The 22376-nt window shown below is 48.6% G+C and overlaps 3 protein-coding genes across 5 annotated transcripts; 1 reads left to right on the forward strand and 2 right to left on the reverse strand.

Moving 5' to 3' along the window:
- Positions 1 to 1678: 1678 nt before the first annotated feature.
- On the reverse strand, positions 1679 to 4049 carry LOC121599381 (transmembrane protease serine 9-like). The gene is given in 6 exon segments (XM_041927136.1): positions 1679 to 1830; positions 1899 to 2535; positions 2864 to 3006; positions 3086 to 3488; positions 3550 to 3736; positions 3819 to 4049. Coding segments are annotated over 6 exon segments (1566 nt in total). The 5' UTR covers positions 3868 to 4049; the 3' UTR covers positions 1679 to 1683.
- Positions 4050 to 5700: 1651 nt separating this feature from the next.
- On the forward strand, positions 5701 to 7569 carry LOC121598933. Its single transcript, XM_041926309.1, has one exon. It carries the CDS (start codon positions 5701 to 5703, stop codon positions 7567 to 7569), a length of 1869 nt encoding a protein of 622 aa, XP_041782243.1.
- An 8683-nt stretch (positions 7570 to 16252) lies between these two features.
- On the reverse strand, positions 16253 to 22361 carry LOC121598639 (zinc finger CCCH domain-containing protein 18-like). 3 transcript variants are annotated; one of them, XM_041925767.1, is made up of 7 exons: positions 22025 to 22361; positions 20907 to 21592; positions 18205 to 20292; positions 17554 to 18133; positions 17379 to 17485; positions 17096 to 17303; positions 16253 to 17024 (listed from the first exon to the last, which is right to left on the reverse strand). In XM_041925767.1, the coding sequence occupies exons 3-7, from the start codon at positions 20188 to 20190 to the stop codon at positions 16846 to 16848; spliced, it is 3060 nt and encodes a 1019-aa protein (XP_041781701.1). In that variant the 5' UTR covers positions 20191 to 20292; positions 20907 to 21592; positions 22025 to 22361; the 3' UTR covers positions 16253 to 16845. The 3 variants fall into 3 exon arrangements, with proteins under 3 accessions (XP_041781701.1, XP_041781700.1, XP_041781702.1); XM_041925766.1 differs by lacking the exon at positions 20907 to 21592; XM_041925768.1 differs by lacking the exons at positions 20907 to 21592; positions 22025 to 22361 and having other exon boundaries at positions 18205 to 20506.
- Between the last annotated feature and the right edge of the window lie 15 nt (positions 22362 to 22376).

Here is a 22376-nt window from a genome sequence, read left to right on the forward strand (position 1 = left end):
GGTACGCCCCTTGTTGTTATCAGCACTGACACTCTTTGAACAACAGTTTATTACAGCGTTCGATAAGCGGCAGTAATTTGCTGCAAGCCCATCTCTGGGAATATGGGTTTCAAATTGCGGGCAAAAGTTGTACCAAACCGGTTTGAACTGCTTTGATGATGCTAACGGATGATGCATAAATTGTTTCCAATTGCTTGGAAGCTTAAATTCAAACTGCAAACCAACCTTCCACCCTATATTTCTCTATTGTCCATTCCCCTCTTCAAAACAACCTAAACCACCCAGAGCATGGCAGTTAAAATGGAGTCCCGTTTTTTACCGGTAAGCTGCTCGGTACGTCATGTTTCTGATTCTGATGCAATTCGGAAGAGATTAATTTTTGCCCCCTTTCCAGGGGGTCTTTGGAAAACATTGATGCAGCTGCAGGCTAGCTCGAAATATCGGTAATGCTGTACCTCGTGTTGCATGCACTACATGCCGGGGCTTTGAGTGCTTATTTCGAAAGACACGTGTACCACCGCCGGGCACAATCGAACCGACGCAATCGAGTTCGTTTGTGTATGCATTTATAAAATCCCTCCGGACTTTGCTCGAACCCGGTCCCGGCTCGTACCGGTGGCTCGGAATTCTGTGTCTTTAAATATTCACCGAACATTTCCGCCTCTGGGGAGCGCAACCGTAAACCATACCGTGCACGTGCACAAGCCTCCTATTTTGCCTGATCAGATGATGGCAATGAAGTTGTCGAATTGTATCGTTTTTGCAACATAGAGAAACTATTTCAGCTTCAGGATCAGAGCATTCGAAATGGAATTTCAAATGTTCGATGTTGTGCATGCAAACCAAAGCAATGAAGCAGTTTCCACAATTGGCCAATAACGAGGAAAACCCCTCAATTAGCGTACTTAAATGTTAAGCATTCAGTACAACCGAAACCCAAGCCCATTACCACGAACCGTACCTTAACAGAGCGCAGAACCTAAAACAAAATTTCCCTTTTGGAAAAAACCACTCAATTAATAAAAATTACACCACCAAAATTGCGCTTGCCTGCAACGGTACGCGCGGTGTGAAATTAATTAATGAAATTAGCTTTTTTTATGCCCCCGAAAAAGAACCCGGTTTCTGTGGAAATGAGGAAAAACCTCATGCCCGCGAGGCAGCTTAAACAACAGTGGAGGATGTAAACAGTACCAGCAAAAGTTGTATCGTTTTTGTAGACCGCCACGAAGCACTTTTGGCAGTTTTCTTTGGAAATTTGTATCACTCTACGCTGGAGTGGTGGGATTTACCGAAAGTTTAACTAATTGCAGTCGCTCAAGTTTGTTGTATTTTTGTTCTCTTCATCTCTCTTTATCTTTCTCTCTCTTTCTTTCTCTCTCTCCCTCTTTTTCAAACACACACACAGCTAAAGATTATCGTTTGTATGTGGTTGAAGATGTCGTGTATTTGATTTTGCACCTTCGTGTGAAAGCGTCGAGCTAACCGTTTATTTTGAATTTTGGAGCGTGTATGGACAATTGCATACTGTTAGGCGCTTACGTTTGGTTTGAAAGCATCCGTTGACGGTTTCACCGTCTGTGAAAGCTTTCAGAAAATTTAACAAAACGCACATTTTGAATAACCGTTAAAAAGTAAAAAAAAAAAGATTATCTTTTTTTATTTATATAAACTCACTCATTCTTAAACACCAGTATGGTTCCGAATCCACTCACGACCCTCGGCAATGCTGCTGTAAACGCCGTATTTGTTCGGCTGCGCACATCCAATCGCCCACGAAATTACTCCCGCTTGTATGCCCCGGCAAATTAACGGTCCTCCAGAATCTCCCTATTCGAACAAAAACGTATTTTGAACCAACAACAACCAACACAAATGCAACTACTTCCCTCACTTACATCACACGCATCGCGCATCCCTTCCGGATAGCCCGCGCACAGCATCCGCGCTGTAATCTCGTCCGTCCCTTCGTACGCCTTCCGGCACACCGCCTGCGACACGATCGGCATCACAACCTGCCGCAGCTGCTCCCTCGATTCGCGGCCCAACGTTTCACCCCAGCCCATTGCCGTGCACCGTTCGGCCGGTGGAAAGCGTCTACGCCGCTCCGGCAACTTAACGAACGTTCCACGCCGATAGCGTTGCTTTAGCTTCAGCAACCCAAAATCGTAGTCTCCGGTGGCGTACGAAAACCGCTCGTGCTTGATCACCTTCTCGACCCGATGCAGCTTGCCGCCGCGGTTAAAGAACGACGAGTTGGCGCGCACCATTACCGACGTCGGGGAGATCTTGCTGGATGAGGTAAGAGCATCAGTAAAAATATACAAACAATTTCAACAACACTAGGGAGCGCTTTACTCTGCACAGTGAGCCGCCGTTAGAACCCAACTTTCGCTGATCAGTGTGCCACCGCAAATGTGCTGCTTCACCCTTGGCGTCCATCGCTGGATCGACACCACGTACGGGTAGGACACTATGGTTGCTTCCGTTCCATTCACAATGCGAAAGCTCATTTTTTGCTTTGCGCTAACTTCACTTAATACAGCTAATGAAAGGGATAAATAACTTCTAGATGAATAAAGCAACAAATTACAAACCGATTTGATTACCGCAATAAAACAGTGACCACAAAACGGCAATAATCATGAACGCTAACCGCATGTTCAGCGAGCTTTTTCAAACCGTACTAAGCGTGCTCTCTCCGCTCAACCTGCGCTTATGTGCAAAGCGTTGTAAAACTGGAACAGAAGTTTATTGAATTAGCTTTTAATGTTGTTATTTTGCCCATTATTTGTAGATAACCGTCAAGGTCGCTCGCTTAATGGTGGTCGGTAATTGGCAAAGGGATGTTGAAATGGCTCACACTCCCGTGTGCTTCCGTATCCAGTCGCGCTGATTCGCAACGTTTGCGTAAAATCCGTACCGGTTTGCTTTGGCACAGCCCACACCCCACGAGGTAATGCCAGCCTGGATGCCCAGGCACAGCAACGGTCCGCCAGAATCGCCCTTCAAAAGACAGGAAAGAAGTGATTACAACGAAAGACTTAAATGCTATTAAAGCGTGTAACTTGCGATCTTTTCGTACCTCGCACGCATCTTGACCCCCGGCCGCATACCCGGCACAGATCATGCGACTCGTGATTGTCTCCCAGCCCTCATAAATCTCCTTGCACACCTCCTGCCGCACAATCGGCAGCCGCACCATACGGAGCTGCTCCCGGTCGCCCGTTTTCTTCGTCATGCCCCAGCCAACGACCGTACAGAGCTCACCCGGCGGAAAGCGTTTGTAGGACGTCACCAGACGCACTGGTACCGCTCGTACGAATCGTGCCACCAGCTTAATCAACCCATAATCGTAATCAATCCCGGGACTACCGTAGTCAAAGCTATCGTGCAGCACCGTACGCTCGATCGGGAGAAAGACGCCACCGGAAGCGTGGAAGGACGACTCTACCCGCACAATGCCACCTTGGCGGAACTCGGGGTCACTGCAGCGAAATAGACAGCAACATTTGAATGGTCTTTTCCCATTCCCACCTAACTACTTACTCAACGCAATGCCCTGCGGTCAGTATCCACTGATCGCTCACGAACGTTCCACCGCAGATGTGCGAGCCTTCGTTTTTACTCCATCGCTGAACCGACACCAGAAACGGGTAATCGTCGATGACTGCGTACGTCCCATTGACGATGCGGTACGACGACCCCTGCTGGCGGCGGCTACACACCACTAATCCTACAATTAATCGGCAGAAGATCGTCGTATTTCGACGTATTAGACGGGTGAGCGCAATTTGATGGATCACCGAATTGCTTGCCGAGCGTTTGTGCTGCCACGATCATCAACACCAACCAGACGGGGCTCATCGCGTACGGACCGTTGTTTACGCACTGGATGGGCTGTATTGCGGGCTTGTTTAAAGCTCATCTATTGCCTGCGGAGTACAGTACAATGGATGGTTTATTGCGCCTCGTGGAGTAAAACAATTTGTTGAAATGTATTGAAGCGTGTAAAACACATTAGTGGGTAGAAATAAAATCGCGTTAAAATAAAGCATTATTCGGAATTCGGAAGAAACAATTGCTTTTGGGGGATTTTATAGCACAGAATATATGGGTTTTATTTGAGTAACAATCTGATGAAAAGGGATTTGATTTATTGCAGACTCAGCTTGTGATTGGGAAGCGAATGGGAAGTAGCGCATTCGTTGATTATCTTTGGGAATATGTTCGAGCATGGCGTATGGTGATGTGGGACGATTGACGAGCTCTTTAGTACGATATTCCATACTAACCTTCAGGTTCGGCAATAGAAACAGAGAAGAGCGCAGTAGTTCGTTGTCTTGATCAGACAACGCACAACTTTACTGGAGATCGGGACATCATTAATCTTTGTTGAATGTTATATCGTCCATCGTATAAATTACGTAGTTTCGCATGGACCTCAGAGCAATAATATAGGACAGTAGTGTATCTTACAACGTTTTCCATGATTTATTGGTTGGCTCGTAATTTTTTGGACTCGTCTCACGATTTTTTCATCATTTCCCATAAATTTTTGGTTCGTTCCGACGATATAGTGGTATCATCTAATTGTAAATCAATACAATTGAACCAACATATCTAGGAAACGCTCAAAAAATCGTGGAAACACATCAAAAAGATATGAGAAGCAACCAAACAAGTTTGGAGAAACAACCAAAAAAACCTTGGGAAACCCTGTATATTGAATATTGAACTACGTAAAGCTTATTAATGTCTATTTTTACAAAAGTTATAATGTGTGCTTCCATTCAAGCACCTTCTCTGCTCTCTTCTATATATTTTAAAGCTCCTTTTTGATCTCTTAGTCTGAGGTTCTAAAGACGCAATGTCCAATAAAATTAGGCCTTATAACTCTTTAGGCAATAGGATTGATTTTAATACTTTCTTATAACAAATGAAAGCAATTTTACAAAGCACCTTTTCATTACCATCAATCAGTTTTTAGACAGGATCCAGATGACAAAAACATAAATACAATCATGAACACAAGTCAGAAATGTATTACTCTAGTAGCTATTCATCGACCACTTCAATTCGTCAGCATCTCTTCTATAATCTTAATCTATAATCGTAATATTTCAATGATTGAATATCAATACATGACATTGTCTGATATTTTCAAACCCCTTTTCTTATGAAAAAAGTGTGTAAAATGTGTGAAAAGATGCAAATTGCTAAAAATGTTGAAATAAATGGCTCTCAAAATTTCAAACAAAAAATCGTTGCTGTCAGATTATATATCCCTGAAAGGCGGTAATATGCCCGAGAAAGTGCGCCGCAGTCTTGCGATACAAATCCGCAGTTGCCGGTATCGTCAACATTTTCGCGTATCGTTCCGCAGTCTTGCGATTGACTCATGACGATTCATGAAGGTGTATCGCAGTCTTGAGTTCTATCGCAAAACCCTGTATTAACAACATTTTATATGCTATCCAACATGCAATCGATTTCAAAATCAGCCGATGTTAACAAACTGTCACAAAATGAAAAAAACCTAAGAGAAACCGTCATTTTAAAAAGTACTGTACCCTATGGCAACGTTAGCATAGCTTTTGCAATAACCTTGAACAACGGAGCGAGAACATCTTCCTAGTAGGCGTTGCTTCAGTCTGGCCTTTACTTCCTCCTGCAACTGTTCGACCGCGAAAATTTGCAATGGCAGCAAACATCACGCCGCCAACCTGTTCCGAACTGCTGGCCGAAGCGTTTGGCGATCCCGAACCCGGAAGCTTGAACTTTACCTCCCTACAGCAATTGCTGCAGGCACTACTTACCCGGCTGAACCTGCAGAATGTACCGGTTGATCAAGTTGGGCGTGACCTACCAAAACCAACAGCAGCAGCGGCAGCAGAACAAACAGACCCCGTCGAATCCCCCGTATCGGAAGTACCCTCAGCACAAACACCAACCGTCGAAGAGGATCGATTACCGGCCCTTGAGCAGGCGGCACCCGAGCCGATCGTCCGCTTTGAAGACACCGAAGCTTACCATCAGTTGCTTGCAGCGATAGAGCAGCTTCAAGCCGAGCATGCCGTCTTGAAAGGTCAGCTGCACGAACAGACCAAAGTAAACAAAGCCATCTTACCGAGCGCAGAACAGTTGGAAGAGTTTAGCCGTAGCAGAATCTCATGCCTTCAGTCCACCGCCGATATCCCGCTCGACTTCCTAACGCTGGCCGCACGCCTCGACAAGATTGACGAATCGATCGGCAAGCTGACGGCGCTGGCCAACGACACCGTGCTGGAGTACGCACGGCTTGAAAAGTCCGTCCTGCCGTACCTGGACGGCGGTGAGCTAATCGTGATGCGTGCCCAGCTGGACAACATTAATCAACTGCTGAAGGCACATTATCCGAGCTTTCGTGCGCACTGCAGCACGGTTAGCATTCTTCAGCGGGCGCGCCCCGTCAGTCTGGACGCGGCCGTGCCGATTGACTTTTATCAACATTCGGTGCCGAGTACGGTTAAATCGCTTGTGCCGCGCCGTAGTACGATCAAGCACCAGCCGGGCCCGGATTTGGAGAAAGAGCTGGACGCGATTCGTGGTGTGCTAACGAGTCTGGTGGCACGGTTACCCCTGCCGGAGCAAGAATCATGCTCGGATGTGTCACACCCACTATCGAGCACATCGCTCGAGCTTTCGGCAGACAATCTGCGCGCTATTTGGCCGCGAGAGTTGGACGAACTGCTGCGATCCTGTAACGAGCGAATAGAGGTTCTTGAAAAGACGTCCCAAGAGCAGGCTCAACAACTGGACAGCATAGCAACGGATTGCACTGCCGCCTCCGAAGCACACGATGATTTAAGGGTTATGTTTGAAAACTTCCGCGAATCGATTTCCAGTGACGTGCGCAGCCTGGAGTTAGAATTTACCGAAAAATTTCTGTCCCTCGTCGACCGGCTGCGCGTAGAGCAGACGGAAACGAGCAATCGGCTGGACCTGCTCGACCAGCAGATGGAAAACCGCGTTGAGTACGAACACTTCCGCACGCGCCTATCCAAAGAAACGTTCGCCAAAACGATCGGAGAGCTGCAGAGTCAAATCGATATAAGGGTGGAGCATTTCTCCAACGAGCTCGAACGTCTCACCAACCATCTGAAGTACGTTAGCACTGGAATGCTGAGCAAGCCGGACAAAGCCGAGCTAGAGCGTCTCGAGTCGCGAATGCGCCATCGGCTGAACTTTATCCACTTGGTGCTGGGCAACATTAGAAGCACGCTGCGGAGCAGTGTTGAAGCCGCAGGAGCAAAGATACGGCTCGGACCGGAACCGCTGCGATGCGTTTCCTGCAACCACGAGACAACGATGCGTGCCCTGGAGGAGCTCATCCCAACCGGGAAGTCATTGCGCTGTGCCGAAAAGCAACACCAGCAGCGCATCAGACAGCTAAACAAGATGGCACTGCGAATTGCGGGGGATCATGCGACCAAGCATCCTAAGCCGGCACCGAAACCGAAGCAAGGGACGACAGCCAAAGCCAACATGCAGAAACCTGAAGAGCTTGCTTATAAGGTACACAAGTAGGGAATTCTTCCTTTCTACAAAATTTTGAGACAACTTGACGTCATTATTCAAAATCGTTAAAATAATTTCAAAACATCTTAGACATTAAAACCAACTTTTATGGACTTGATTGAGCATTTCAGCTTGTGTCTAATAGCTCAAAATGTATAGATTCCTCCAGAAGTAACAGCTCTTCAGACAAACAAAATTATTCAAGCAAACATACGAATTTCTCTCCTTCCTTTTAATTGCACACAGTTAATGGACATTGGGGTTAAATATTTGTCAAATTCCACCATCCCTCTGTCATCCAAGCTGGCTTTGCTTTTTCAATTCACACATTCTTTCGGATTTAATGAGGTCCATCCAAATCCCATGTGCGTCGTATCTTGACTTGTTTTTCTCAGCCAATTTTCAGAAAGCTCCAAAAACAAAATCTCCCAAAAAGCAAACCCTATATCATGTTGCACAATCGGGCGACCCTATTGTATTATGGTTATTGTTATTTTACCTGCACCAAACACGCCCTAAGCTCACCTTCAAACAGACGCCATCTAAAATCGATTCAAATGGACGGAAAAATAGATATGCATTCCAGTTTAGGTAGGTGCTTTCGTCTGTGAGTGTTGCCCAACTAACAGTCGCGCGCCGTCCCGCTCGTTATCTAGCCCGTTTCCACATGGCGTGAGTGTCACATTTTGGAGAATTATGCAACTGCAACACGACGACGCTTGATGATGCATTTCATGCTACGCATACGCTTCCAACGACAAAACGACGAAAAAACTGGTTCCCGCCCTTCAAGTTATGCTTCCCGCTTCTCCCGATCGGACGGCAGATTGCAGGGAATTGCTTGCGGAACGTTAGGTTTTTTCCATGAATTTCATGCCTCAAAGATCCGTATTTGTAAAAGACATTTTAATGCCAAACACACACGCACAAACAATCTGTTTTTTATTCGCTTAATGTTCTTCATCTAATGCTTTTAAGTTCCGCTCACACGGCACAAGATTTATGGAGATTCGCCCATTAACTCCCTTCCTTCGTTCCTTTTGCGCATAGTATGTGCACGTGGCTGAAGCTTAATGTTGCGCGCTTCACACACCCTGCTATGCCTACTAGGATGTGATGAAATTTGTATTTACCCGATGTGTACCTCGCGTCCACGGTCAACATCTTCGGTCACACAAATTGCACAATACCTGCGCGAGTAATGGTCATCGTGTCTGCCGCACTTGGTCAATAATTACTTCGCCGAACATTATTTACCCACCCCGAACCGGGTCCATTCATCTTCGAATGCAGCATCACGAGCAGGCCACAGGGACCTTGAATGATTGTTGTCACTTCCAACGGTGTCATGACGCGGCATGATCGAATCTCTCGAATTCGCCCTACCTTAAAACCCACTTGTAGGGTGACCTCAAGATTGGTTCCAATTCGAGGTGAACGTCTCGTTTCTCGTTTCGGACGACAGCAACCGGCTTTTGTCGCTCTTTGGGCTCTTTAGCTTCGGGAGGCTTCATTCAGGGCCGTTGGACTCTCGGGCGCGCGCGCTCGCGTGCCTGTGTGTTTGTGTTGTTATTTCAAGCCAACGGGCGAAAACCGTTACTGGGCATGGGCTGCAGTTGCTGTTGCAGTTTTTCCCACTCTCCAATATCTGCAGCCGGTGGTGGTGGTGGTGGTGCGTGTAGGAGCGGCCGTTGAGAAATAGCGGTCTTTGCACAAGCCCGTTGAAGTGGAAAGAACGGCCTCCCCCCGCACACAAGACTGTTGCGCAGTCAGAGCGAGAGAGAGAGAGAACGGCATGGCCTATTGACGCACAATGGGTTTGTGGTGGTGGTAAAGGTTAGATAGAAAAAAAACTAGTTAACTAAATTAGTCATAAAATTTTGCACATCCAATTAAGAGACTAGAACAGGTGCCTTCGCTATTTTTTACCACAAAACCGGCTCTTCTCTTCTTCGGAGCAATTAAGTCTTTTGAAAGCATTTTAATGTAGCGATGTTTTTTTGTTTGCTTAATGAATAATTAAACTCACTTTTACGTGTCTTGTTGTCTAATAAGATATTCTTTCCTGAAGATTGTTATTTTTTGTTAGTTGCTATTTCTATTTTAACCGCCTTATACCACTTTGCGAACGGCAGTAAGCCATGGTTGGTGCCATGGTTACGGCTTTGCGCAATTTTCTTGAGGGCGATAGGTCTTCTGAAATGCGCAATACAACCCGCGTGTTTGGCCCCCTTTTTCAGATTTGGAATGTACCCCTTCTTGGGCAGAGAACACAGACGAAGAGATAGACAGAGTGACCGAAAGAGAGATAGAGATCGAGGATCGAGTAGGTGTTGGAGCGCTCTACCAGCAATAAACCGCAAGATCACTTGATTTTGCAGCAACGGAGTGCTGTGCGCCCTAGGGCGTCAATGCTTCCGAATAAATGGTGCAAATTATTGCCACAAACGCTCACCTTCCTCCCGCCAAAAACACATACACACACATTCGTGTGAAGAGTGAAAGTGAAAGCAACTCTGCTGAAGCACTAACTCGGCTGATACTCATCATGGATTACACCGAAGAAAAAAACACAAAAATTAACAATTTTGGAAGCCAAAAAGGCATTGCAAGTCATGCGGTGCGGCGAGGCTCACCTCGCTTTTGAAGCGAATGAATGATGAATAATGCTAACAAACAACCGGAGTAGCGATCTCAACTCCTGGTGACGTCGAAGAGGTTGTTGTCTTGTTTTTTTTTTTGGCTTGCTGTTTGGCGATGGAAGACGATTCGTTACGAAGCCACGGAAACCTTACCGACTTATTATTGTGCATTTGTGTCTCATTTTTTTTTATTGTTGATCTAACCAAGCGAAGCGACCGCAAAGATCAAACCTGAAAGATGGATGAGAAGGCCTGCTGTTTTGATTGGAAGTCTGAAGTCGTAAAGCCGACCTGAAAGAGAAGCCTACAGATCCCTCTCCACTTTACCTCCCTGCTAAAGAACTGACTGCAAGTTGTTAGCTCCCCCACGAAGCATTAGACGGCCACCACCGGACCCTCTGGGTGGAAAATAGAGCGAGATAGAGCGAAAAAGAAAGAGAGCGAGAGACGCAAGCTTTTCAGTCAAAGCCGCGAAAGACGAATCCAAACGAACACCGCGCGCCGGGCTGCATCTGGACGAGCGCTCAGCGAGCCGTAAAGCACATGGTGGTGGTGATGATGATGGTGGGGAGTTCGTGAGGTTCGCGATCATGATCTATGCCAGCGCGGGCACACACCGTTGTGGCGCAAGAAGGTGTCCGGTTCGAGAGCGCGAGCGCTTTTCGTTTGGTTGTCGCAAGCTTTGCTTCGGCTATTTCTGCAAATAACGAGCCTATTTTGCCTCCGCCTGTCTTTCTGTCTGTCTGTCAAGATGCAGCTGCTGCAACGGAAAAAGACTGACCCGAGCTTCGTGATCAGCATCGAGAGCGGTGTCGAGGAGGTGCGGGAACCTAAGGTGAGTGTGCGCCAAGTGCCGATCCTCGTGCTAGCGAAGATCGTGACCGGATCTTCCTAACATTCTAAGCAGCACGCTTCCATAAATTAATGATCGTGTACATGATTGCAACAGGTACACGAGGAATGTGACTTTCTGGTGGATGTGCTCACCGGCAAGCGGTCGGTGTCACCCGATTTCTGCTGCAAGATGCTGTACATGATCTTCTGCACCTGCTTCACGAGCGATGGCGGCGCAAGCCAGCGACCGAAGTTAGCAGCGGCCAGTGTGGCAGCGGCCGCACCGCAAACCAGCAATACACAGCGACCCCTAACCTACCAAACGATCTGAGCGTGGGACGGGCGAGAGTGTTCGTTCGGGGAGTGTGTTTGTGTGAACCAAAAACGAAACGTTAAAAAGATCATTATTTTTAAGGCAATTTTCGAGATACAGATCAAGCCGCCTCGCCAAGCTCCCAAAAAAGGCATTGGAGAGGCCCTCATTGCGGCTTGGCGTGCGTGTGTCAGTGCGTAAGTGTGCGTAAGTGAATTACGTGATGTGTGTGTGAGAGAAGATTCAACTTCAAACATCTGGAATCGGCTCCTGAAGATTGGTTTCAGATTCAGCAACGAAAATCATACCTTTTTCGCCCGAGTGTCTATATCTAAGTTAGTTTCGCTCCGATGCCAATGGGTCCTCAGGAACTCATACCTGAGGAAATGGCGTTTCGTAATACCTCTAATTCTACGATCAGTGTCGCAATAGGGGAAAACCACGAGAGGTTACGTTGAGGAGCGACGTCACTTTTCTGAAATATAATGATGGTAGAAGATTAATAGCCGTTGTGTGTTGTGTTCTGTTCTGTTCTGTGCCACCGCTGTGATGGTGATGCGCGTACTGCCATGCGCGTAACAATGTCGCAAGATGTCGGGAGATCAAGGGGCTATTGTGCAGGTTGATTCAGTGCATTCAGTGCAATGAGTGAGCAATTGTTTTTCCACTCCAACTGTCGCGTAGTTAATGAGCTGTCGCGACGCGGAGGTTTGTTTCGTAAGATTTTCACCCAACCGCGGTCGTTACGATTCGACAACCGGCATTGTTCCGGCTCGATGGAGCCATCTTCGTTGAGTTGAAGTTTTCCACAAAGGGCAAACAAAACAAAAAACACACATACATCTGGTTTGTGGTTTGCCAAAAGCAGCAGAAAAAAAGAACTCCAAAACCTGTCCTAATGCTCGTTTGCCAAATTATACCAAAAGCTGGCGGGTCCGCCGCGAAATTAATATATTCACGCTCAGAAGGGTAGGGAAGGGAGGTGCGTTGCGGTTTTTGGCAAACCAGTTTCAATATCAACTGTAACACGTTCCGATTGAACTTGACTTCTTGGGTCAGTCGGGCTCGGTGCATTTCGCGGGCGCGAGCCCGCCTTGTTGCTATTCAAGCTTTTGCGACTGTCCGTGGCATAATTATGTGAAGGATTTTTCAATCCCTTTGCTCGCTTATTAGCGAAAGTTGCGTTACGCACAGATCGCCGGCAGGTACGGCGTTGGCGTTTTATTTGCATGAAGCCGGTTAGTTGCGCGAGGACGAGCAGCCGCGAGGATTGGCTTTCTGTCTGACTTTATCCGTTTTTCTTCAAATTCTATACTTCGTTTGTTGTTTGGGAAGAGCTTTCCAAAAGCTGATGTGGTGGTGGGATGGTTATTCGCATCTTCATTTTGTGCAGATTCTGGCAATTCTTTATATCGATCTGGCCATTAGACATAATGATATCGGATGGAATACATTTGAAACTTTGTGCTACTTCCTGGATGGTTGTGCGGTTGCTGTAGCATGCTGAAAAAAAATGCAAACAGATTTTTAATTTTTAATAATGTCCAAGACGGCATGACTTTCTCAACCTTGATCTACTAACATATCTGGCGTTAAAGTTACTAGTGGCATATCTGCTTTCTAAATCTGCTGTATTAGTATGCTGTATGGCACTTGATGAGCATGGTAACTGATCCTCCATGTTCCTTCCACACATTCTTGCGATCATCCTCGTGAACACGATCTAGAGCCGCGAAGTCAAACGTACGGCCCGGGGGCCTCATGAGACCCTCGAAGAACTGTGGCAGTTATTTGAATGAGATTGAAGTAGATTGTAGGTTACGAGACAGAAAAAATAGGTTTATTAATTTTTATCCATCGAGAAAAAAAAGATTTCAACATTCAGCCTTAATAGTTCGATTAACGAAGTTTGAAGTAAGTTCCTCACAGTGGCTGTTTTTGGGAAGGTATCCTCGAAGATGGCATGTAGCATGTGTTTTAGTTCTTGTTTGCTGGCGGCCCCCTAAAGTCATACACATATTTTCCTATATTTTCATCCATTTTCTGACTTTGAGGCTTTCTGGAAAATTCGGAAACCATGTATACCACTCGGAATACCACTTTCTTCACTTAATTGAAGAGGGTGCTCTTTAGCTAGGCTTCTGAAAAAACAGCACTTCAAAAAGGCGTGAATTGTACGAGGCCTATTAGAAGTTGGTAGTCGCTTTTCCTTTAAAAAATGCCTCACAGCTAGCAAATATTTGCCGATATAGTGCTAAAATTATGAGTTATCGTTATTAGTCACTAGCGTTGTCAAAATGCAGCATTCGTTCATCGTGTTATGTTGAGGTAATATATGTTGAGGTAATATAGGAGGTATAAAAACCTGTCCAGGCAGTCTCAAAGTTGGCATATATCTGTTACATTGGATAAGAATGATAAAATTTCTGAGTTAGGCTCACCGCCGCTAAAGTTAAGTATGAGTAAATGTAAACTGCTTTGCGTATTATATTTTTATTTCCATATTTCTTTTTTCTACGATTCTAGATTATAGATATGATTCTAGGTAAAAGAAAAATCCTTAATGTGGTATAGAAGTGGGTGATGGAGAGAACAAAACCTGGACCAAATACTTAAAATATTTAAATAATTTATTTTGGTATAAAATGGTACAATTTTACCAACCACATAATCTCCCCCTCCCCTTCACCTACCAAGCAGCACTCAATTGCGGCCCGCGAAAATATGTTCAACTGTAATTCGGCCCACGACCCAAAACGAGTTTGACATCACTGATCTAGAGGATAGATCACTGGACAAACGCCTTAGGTACAGGATGCGTCTTTAGCGAGTAAATGGTGTTACATACGTTATATATGTACGTTACGTTATCCCAGCTTAGGTGTACAGAGTAACACTTCCACGAGCTAGTATTCCCCGCACAGGACTGTTGGCGCTCCATGACTACGAAACAGCCAGGTGTTAGTCGCAACAGGTGTTAGTCACATACAAAAACTATCGACCAATGAAGGCTCTCTTTTGAATAAAAACGGCATATCAAGGAGGATCCTATCTGAAAACTCTCAAGGACATACTATCCAATATGGATCTGTCTGTGGAACTCATATAGTATTGTAATGTAATCAATAATACAGGGATCCCTTTGGACGTCCCTCCAGTGCTCTAGTAACTATTAGTAACTCCAGTAACAGGAAGTTTCATAGACGACCAAACTTGCATTCTGACCATCTCATATAAACCCTGTAAGGCCCCTTACTGCACCATCAGTAACCTTCTAACAACGTTAGATACGGGAAGCAGATGAAAAACAATTTGATTTAAACTTCGGTTACTATTTCTTCTCTTGCTGAGAGTACTTGTTGGATTAATACGCCGTTCACCAACCACGGTTGCGATTGTTTGAAAGCGATAGATTTGAAGAATCTGTAGTTGAATTTTCGTTGTGTTTCGAATTCCAGGTTCCATTTCAGACTTATCCAGATTCGCCCGGAATTGACCGAACTCGTCCGGAGGCGTTCGGATTCAGTACAGAGTCAAATCCGGTTTTGATTCGGATTGAATGCACAGCTCGACTTTCAGATTAACCATCACTATTGCTGTGCCCTGTGTCTAGCATTGGGTTGGCCAACTAGGTACGAAGATGTCACAGATAACTTTCTTTAACTATTTCTCCAAAGCTGTTGGTACCATTCGGTACACTTAGAACTTAAAGGAATGATGTTCGATATGACTCAGTTCGCCTTGATGTATCTTACCCAACGCCCTAGACAAATGACGTGAATTAATGTACGCAACGACCATCAATCATCGACTGTTGTGATTATTCATGCAGTTTCAAATCATCAAAATTTTCCCTACGGCTTAAGTTTTACTGTAACGGCGTAACGTGCATGCTGGAAACCCTGCACTTCGACGAAGAGTACATGTTCGCGTTTTGCTATCCGATCAACGCCACTGCCCAGCTGACGGTAATCGATGTTAAGGGAACCGTTTTCGATCTCACCACGCTACCGAACCTAACCAAACCTTCGTACTTTCGTTCTGCAGCACTCTTACCTGGACAGTGTGGTATTAAAGCGAACGGCTAAACTCCTCGTGTAAGAAGTATCGAAACGCCGATCAACACGTTCATTATAGTGATGTGCTCTCTGGAGCGCACCCACGACTCCGAGCCGACTCCGGCTATTGTTAGTTCGATTATGACTCCGGCAAAATCTGAACCACGAGTTCCACCCGGGGTCTCCGGAAACCATCCGGACCATCCGAAATCGATTCCGAAATTATCGGAGTCGTATCGGACCCGACTTCCGATGTTTGCCAACTTTACCCATCACTAGTTCATTCTGCACGGGAGCCGCAATCTGCTTCCGCAACCGTCATACTAGAACAAGATCCCGGTGATCCATGTCACTCCCGGCGTTAGTTGTTGAGAGTGAATTTTGTCACTTGATTGCAAATCAATCGGCTAGAAGGGTTAGACTTTGGTTGTACTATCGTACATGAGATGTTTGCAGAGAGTGACGTTAAGAGCAACCCGCATCCATACAAAAAAAAAAACGAGGCGCCGAGCATGATATCGGGAAGAATTGAGACGCTGTCCTGATCGGAACATAATGAGATGTCGGAGGATTTGAGGATTGTTCTTTAAATACGATCGATCTCGACAGCAACTCTACATGATGGAGCTGGTGCTCAGGAAGAATCAGCTCACGAACGTGATCGTCCCTGGTCAGCTGACCGATGAAGCGGTTGGAAAGCATCGATTAAATCTTCAAACGGTTGGCAAACAATGATTTTAGACCGTTGCTATCGATAAAGTCCGTGAACATGGGTGACAATTGGTAAGGTTGGGAGTTCACTGTCCTATTTCGTTATCTCTTTAAACAAAACTATGCTCTAGTTGTACATTTAAATCCTGTCGCTTTCATCGTTTATTAGAATACATTTAATTCGTCTGCAAAACTAGGCCGGCCCTTCTAACTGCCCACCCACTAGTTCCTCCCCTAGCAAATATTCATGTGTGGGACACATTGTCATAGGAGAGAAAGAAAAAAAAAACAACATAAAAATGTTATGAAAATAAGAGAAAAAACGCGTATCTGCTGCTTCCTAGCTGTGGCCTATGCTTAATTTAATCATAATTGTGTTCATTTTCCAGGTGGTGCATTGGGGGGCTGATTAGGGGAAAAGGGAAACGTTTCCCTTATTTTACGGGACACTGTTCCTCCTCCCCTTTCGTCACATCTCCGTCCTCTTATACTGGAATGGGTTTTACGGAGTCTGTGTATATGTAGTGCCTGTCTATGTGTGTGGTGCCTGCGGCGCATTTACCCAAACATCAAACTGTTCTCTCTTATCGTGTAGCTCGCGGGAGATTGGGATGGATCGGCGGAAAGTGGATGATTGTGATCGTGCGGTGATGAAACGGGGTCGTTGTAGTAGTAGTAGTCCATAGTAAAGGGTGGTGGTGTTGGGAGGGTAAACGGGATAGGAGATTTACGATATCTTGGTGCGCTTCCGGGCGATCGCTTCCTCGACGGCGCGCAGCTGCTTCAGCAGCTCTTCCCGGCGCGACGACTTTTTCGACGCGGCCGCATTCGCCTTCTCCATCGCCGCACTCGAGGGCGGTATCACCTGCGCACCGCCACCCTTGCCCTCGCTGTGCTTCTTTGAATCTGCAAAGGAACGGGCAACACAAGTGAGCATAAAACAATTCCGGATACAATGGTTCTGCTAATTCGCTTACCCTTCTTTCCCATGCTGGCTGATTTGGAGGATTTTTCCGACGCGCGAACCTTTGCCGTTCTTCCCTTGCCAGCGCCCCGCGACGAGCTGGAGGAGCTGGAGGAGTACGAGCTTTCCGAGCCGGAATCGCTCGAATCGGACGAACCGGAGCCGGAGCTGCTCGAGTGTCGCCTGTGTTTGGCCGCGGATGCTTTGTGCATCGGAGGGGACTGAAACGAAACGAAACGGAAACAGCATTTAGTCAGCGTTACACAGTAGACCGTCTTCATTTTGTCGCAAATTACCATCTTTCGCTTGGAGGTGACCACCTTCTCGACCATGCGCTTCTCTACCACCGGCGATGGTCCTCGTTTGTCCATTCGTTTGACCGGCACTGGAGATCCTTTGCGTCCTACAAAACAAACAAACAAACAAACAGTTCCAAATGTTTTTCCCCATAATCCACCCAAGATTGCTTACCACGCCGAGGGCTAACGCTTGGCGAGCGGGTGCGTATCACCTTGCGCACGTGCGTTGTGCTCGCGTGACGCTCGCCTTCCTTCGACCGGTGGCTGTCGTAGCGATTGCGCCGGGTCGTGGTCGGGCTGGGCGAACGGCTCGAATCCGAGCTCGACCCGGACCGGGAGCTGCTGCTGGAGCTGCTGTACGAGGAGCTGTTGCTGTAACTTCGTCGATCGGCTCCACCGCCACCTCCGCCACCACCGCCGCCACCACGTCTTCCTCCACGTTTGTCCCGTCCCGGAGATTTCGAGCGCATCCACGGGTCGTTCCACTCGTCCGCACGCTGCAAAATCACCTCCCGAGTGGCACGCGGATGGCGGCGCTTTGACAGATCGTCATCCTCGTACTGGGGCATACGGTGCGATGGCAGCTCCCGGTAGCGATGGGTCCGGCCGAACGCATCCTCCTCGAACGGGGGTGCACCGGGACCGGCCGCACCACCGCCAGCGCCGCCCCGCGGGTACTTTGACGTCGGGGCAGGATAATCGTAACCAGGTGGTACCGCTGCAGGGGGTCTTCCAGGGTAGGCAGGTGTAATCTAAAACAAAAGAAAGAGGGAAAACCGTAAGCCTTTCTTTGCAAGCGAATGGAAATTGTGCTCCCACTTACATCCGACGGTGACGCACGATCCCGCGTGTAGTAGTTGTCCTTCTCCAGCTCGTCCTGCGTCAGCGTCAGGTTCATCTTTTTGTCGTCGAAATCGATGTCCTGCTCCTTGCGCTTGTTCGCCTTGCGCATCATCTCCTTGGCCGTGCGCAGCCCCCGCTCCCAGGCACTTTCGGCGACGACCGGCTCGACGGGACGCACCGGCGGGGGCAGCCCGACCGTGGCCGGGTACGGTGCCACTACTGCGACCGGATGGTGCGCTAGATGGTGCAGCGGCGGCCGCTCGTGGCGATAGTCGGGCGGGTAGAGCGGGGCCGCCGGGTGGCCCCCGTACCCGGGCGGCTGATGCGTCACCGGCACGGGCCGCACCATGTCGAACATTGTGTAGTTGCCCTTGTCGGTGACGCCCGGGTGCAGGAAGCGGCAGCTCATGCCCCACGTGCACTGGCCGCGCGTGTAGAACCGGCAGACCGGTTTCGGTTCCGACTCTTCCGGCCGCTTCTCGTCCTCATCCGTCACTTCGCCCTCTTCCAGCTCTTCGCCCTCCTCCAGCTCATCGTCGCCACCGGCCGCTGCTGCTCCTTCCTTCGCTTCCTCTTTTTTGCCCTTCTCTGTGGCATCATCCGCCTTCTTCTCGGGCTCCTTCGGTGCATCGTTGCATTCGCCCTCCTCCGCCTCAAAGTCGAGCGCATCCTCATCGTTCTTGTTGTCCATCAGGTTGCCCTCGTGCAGCAGTTTGTCGTGGTTTCGTGTCGCCGCAGCACCGCCGCCATTTGCCCCGCTGGCTCCTCCTACTCCTCCTCCTGCACCGTTGATCGTGTGCTTGTCCGCGTCCATATTGCGCAGCTGGTTCTTGCGCTCCTCCAGCTTCTGCCGCAGGTCGGTAATTTTCGGCCGCTCGTCCCGCTGCTGCTGCTGCTGCTGCTCGCCTGCCTCACTGCCGTCCCGCTCCGACGCGGACACGGTCGAGGTGGCCGGCCCCCGGCTGTGCTCATCATCCTCCTCGCCCTCTTCCTGCTCCTCGTCCGTTCCGTCGTCCTCTTTCCGCCCCCCGGCGTGCCGCTTCACACTCTCCCGCTCGCTGTCCCGATCATCCTCTTCCTCTCCGTCCTCCTCCTCATCCTGCCCCGCTCGGCCCGGCTCGTTGTCACTCTCCAGGCTGACGTCGCTCAGATCTTCGTGGCTCATGTTGAGCGCGCTGTTCTTTGCGCCTGGCCCACCATCGCTGCCGGCCACCGCTCCACCCTCCACACTCCGCTCACCACCTCCCGCTTCCGGTGATGCGGGCGCTTTGTCCTCCCGTTCCGATTCCTCCTCCATCTCGCAGTCCGAAATCTCTTCGCCCTTAAGCTTTTCGCTCAGATTGGACGTGGTCGAGTTGCGAGACAGTGAGCGGTGCTGGCGGTTTGAGCTGCTCGCACTGCCCCCTCGCCGCCGGTGATGGTGACTCCCGCCCTTGCTCGAGCTGTTGTCCGAGTGGTTCGATTCCTTCGACAGCGAGCGCGAACGATCGTACCGCCGCTCGCCCTGCGACCCCCCGCTTGGGCTACGGCTCGATCGATTGTGGGCCGAGGACGAGGCTGGCGATTTGGGATGCGACTGGGGCGAGTTTTCCGCACTCAGGTAGGAAGGCGAATTGACGGCATCGAACGTTTTGGCCGGGCTGGACAGCGAGTCCTGCTTGCCCGCATCGTACGACAAGCTGCCCGGGGAGTTGGAGCGCGACTGGGACCGAGAGCGGGACCGGGACGGTCGGTTGCTTTCCCGTCCACCGTCGTTCGGTTCACCGCCATCATCGTCGCCACCGCCATCACCACCTCCGAGCACGTCTCCCGCGTTCGATGCGGGCGACGGTGAACGTGACGGCGAACCGGAACCATCGGAATGATCGTCTTCCTGCTGCTCCTTTCCACCGCCCGGGCTCGCAGCCTGCTCCGAATCGGAGCTGTTCGATGCCGACGAGCCTGGTCTCGAATCATCACTGTCCATCTCGCTTTAGCAAGCGTGGATTGGGGATTGCTCCCGTGCGATGCTTTCCCTGTACCGCGTGTGTCACTCTTGCTCCGTACCGTGGAAGTGTTGGTGGTGCCGCTGCAAGTAAATAAAGAGAGTTAGTTTCATTTTTGGCACCTTTTTCCTACAAAGACCCCAATAACAGTACGAAAATAAACAAATTAGCTCAGTTTGTTCTCATCCAAATTCGCTCAGATCACTAAAGACGGGCTTAAACCGTTCTTACGCTGTGTGCTGTTTTTAGAAGTTGTGACCATCATCCTCGTCCGTTTTGGCTTTGCTCGAGGTGCCTTACTTACAAAAAAAACATACGGTAAAGTAATCAGAGCACCGGAAACCATCTTCCATCTCCTCCATGTCCTCCAACGCAAATCTCCGTGACTGTGTGACTTGATTGCTCTTCTCCCTTTGCATTCCATTTTCACACCATACAGCCGACCGCCGCCGCCGCCGCCACATCATCTTTGGAGTGCGGCATGGCCCACTCGATCCCCCACCGTTGTTTACACATTCATACATAAACGCACACACACTCAAACAAGCATACCAACCAACACACACAAACACACAGGAGAGAGCGAGAAAGGCAATGCAATTCTGTGATCTGGTTCTGCAAAAAAATCGCATCACTGGGTTGTGTTGGGTGGGGAGAGAGAGAGAGAGAGGTTGGCTCGTTTGCTGTTTTCTCTTACCTTAAAATCGTACCGGAAGGGGAAGAAGTTTCGATTTTTTTAGGTTGGTTTGTTTTACAAAGGTTTGAACTGAACACAAGAGACTTTTGGGGTTTGAACTTCAACAACTGAACACACGGCAAAAACGGACGGGCTTCATTATAAAACAATTCCAGCCCACGCGCGGATGAGAAGCATCAACTACTACTACCCTGGGAGGGTTTTTGTTGTTTTGTTTGTAATACTTTTGAGGGACAGTTCTTAGCTTACCGGCCATAGCCTTTCGCTTACTTGAACTTGTTTTTTTTGTATACTGCACTTTTACGTTATAAACTGACTCTTATACTTAGAACACCACCTGTGTCGGCTCAGGTGACACCACCACTATCCGGATGGTTCCGACGCCGGAACCCACCGTACATTGTCCTGCGATTTCCACCACAAAAACGACAACAACTACCACCACCGATCGAACTTCGCCAATTTGGCAAACGGTCAACAAGCGCGCACGGCAGCAGCAGCAGTTCTTCGCATTCGACATTTAGCGTACTTTGGATGTTCATGGCTTACTTAGCTCTTGCGCGCTTTATACTCGCGTTTACTGAACGGAACTGAAACTGATACTGTTTTTCCCACGTACGTTCCCACGTACGTGCCGGGCCGTACCCCTTACAGGGAAATGGACCGCCGCAAATTCACTGTAACAACTGTAAAACAACAATCGCAAAGAAAGGGCCCATCATCACCACCATCTTGTTTCTCGCCTGTCGGCAGCAGCCTGCTGCGGCGTCACCGTATGTTGACAGGGAATTGCGACGAATGCGACGAGGGCGCTGGTGGCGATGAAGGAAAACGAAAATTACTGTTTCTAAACATTCACTGTCTTGCACTTTTCGCTATCCATTTCCAGAATTCACCCCGGAAGGAGGAGAACCGGGGACGACGCTGGACGCGCACCACGATACCTGTATGTGTGTGCGTGTGTGTCTGTGTGAGAGACCCTTGGTTGTTTACTCGGAAGATTTCACTATCAATTGCGTTCGCGTTCACTTTTGTCTTACTAAAGGGCCAGAAAGAGGGACTAATAACACGGGTATGGAGGGATGTGTAACAATTTGTCCCCACCAGTCGGTGCTTACCTTCACAGTGAAAGAAATAAGGGGGGGGAGTGAAACGCAACAACGGGCGTAGCGGTGGTGGGCAGCAGCAGCAGCAGCAGGAGCGCTAGGGTTGTATTGGGGACAGCCGTCCGAAACTGCTTGCTCACCCGGCTCGAGTTCGGGAATGCCCTTTCTGCCCGCAATCCGGAACACCGTCGATGCGTTTGCGAGGCCGTTGGGAAAACACCGAGTTTCCGAAACCGCTGCACGTCGCTTGCCGGGGAAAAATCGATATTTTTCCGATAGAAAACCGCTCCCGTCCTAGTTTGCCCTGCGACCACGCTAAGGATGAAAAATGAACGCAAAAAATGCCTCCGCATTTGACAGCGGT

Source organism: Anopheles merus, chromosome 3L, assembly GCF_017562075.2.
Source record: "Anopheles merus strain MAF chromosome 3L, AmerM5.1, whole genome shotgun sequence".
NCBI lineage: Eukaryota > Metazoa > Arthropoda > Insecta > Diptera > Culicidae > Anopheles > Anopheles merus.

Excerpts from the sequence above, each read along its gene's own strand:
- LOC121598933 (XM_041926309.1), top strand. The coding sequence starts at position 5,701 with ATGGCAGCAAACATCACGCCGCCAACCTGTTCCGAACTGCTGGCCGAA.
- LOC121598639 (XM_041925766.1), bottom strand. The coding sequence starts at position 20,190 with ATGGACAGTGATGATTCGAGACCAGGCTCGTCGGCATCGAACAGCTCC. Across the intron at positions 18,134-18,204 it reads ATCGTGCGTCACCGTCGGAT|ATTACACCTGCCTACCCTGG; the intron begins GTAAGTGGGAGC and ends CTTTTGTTTTAG. Across the intron at positions 17,304-17,378 it reads TCACCTCCAAGCGAAAGATG|TCCCCTCCGATGCACAAAGC; the intron begins GTAATTTGCGAC and ends GTTTCGTTTCAG.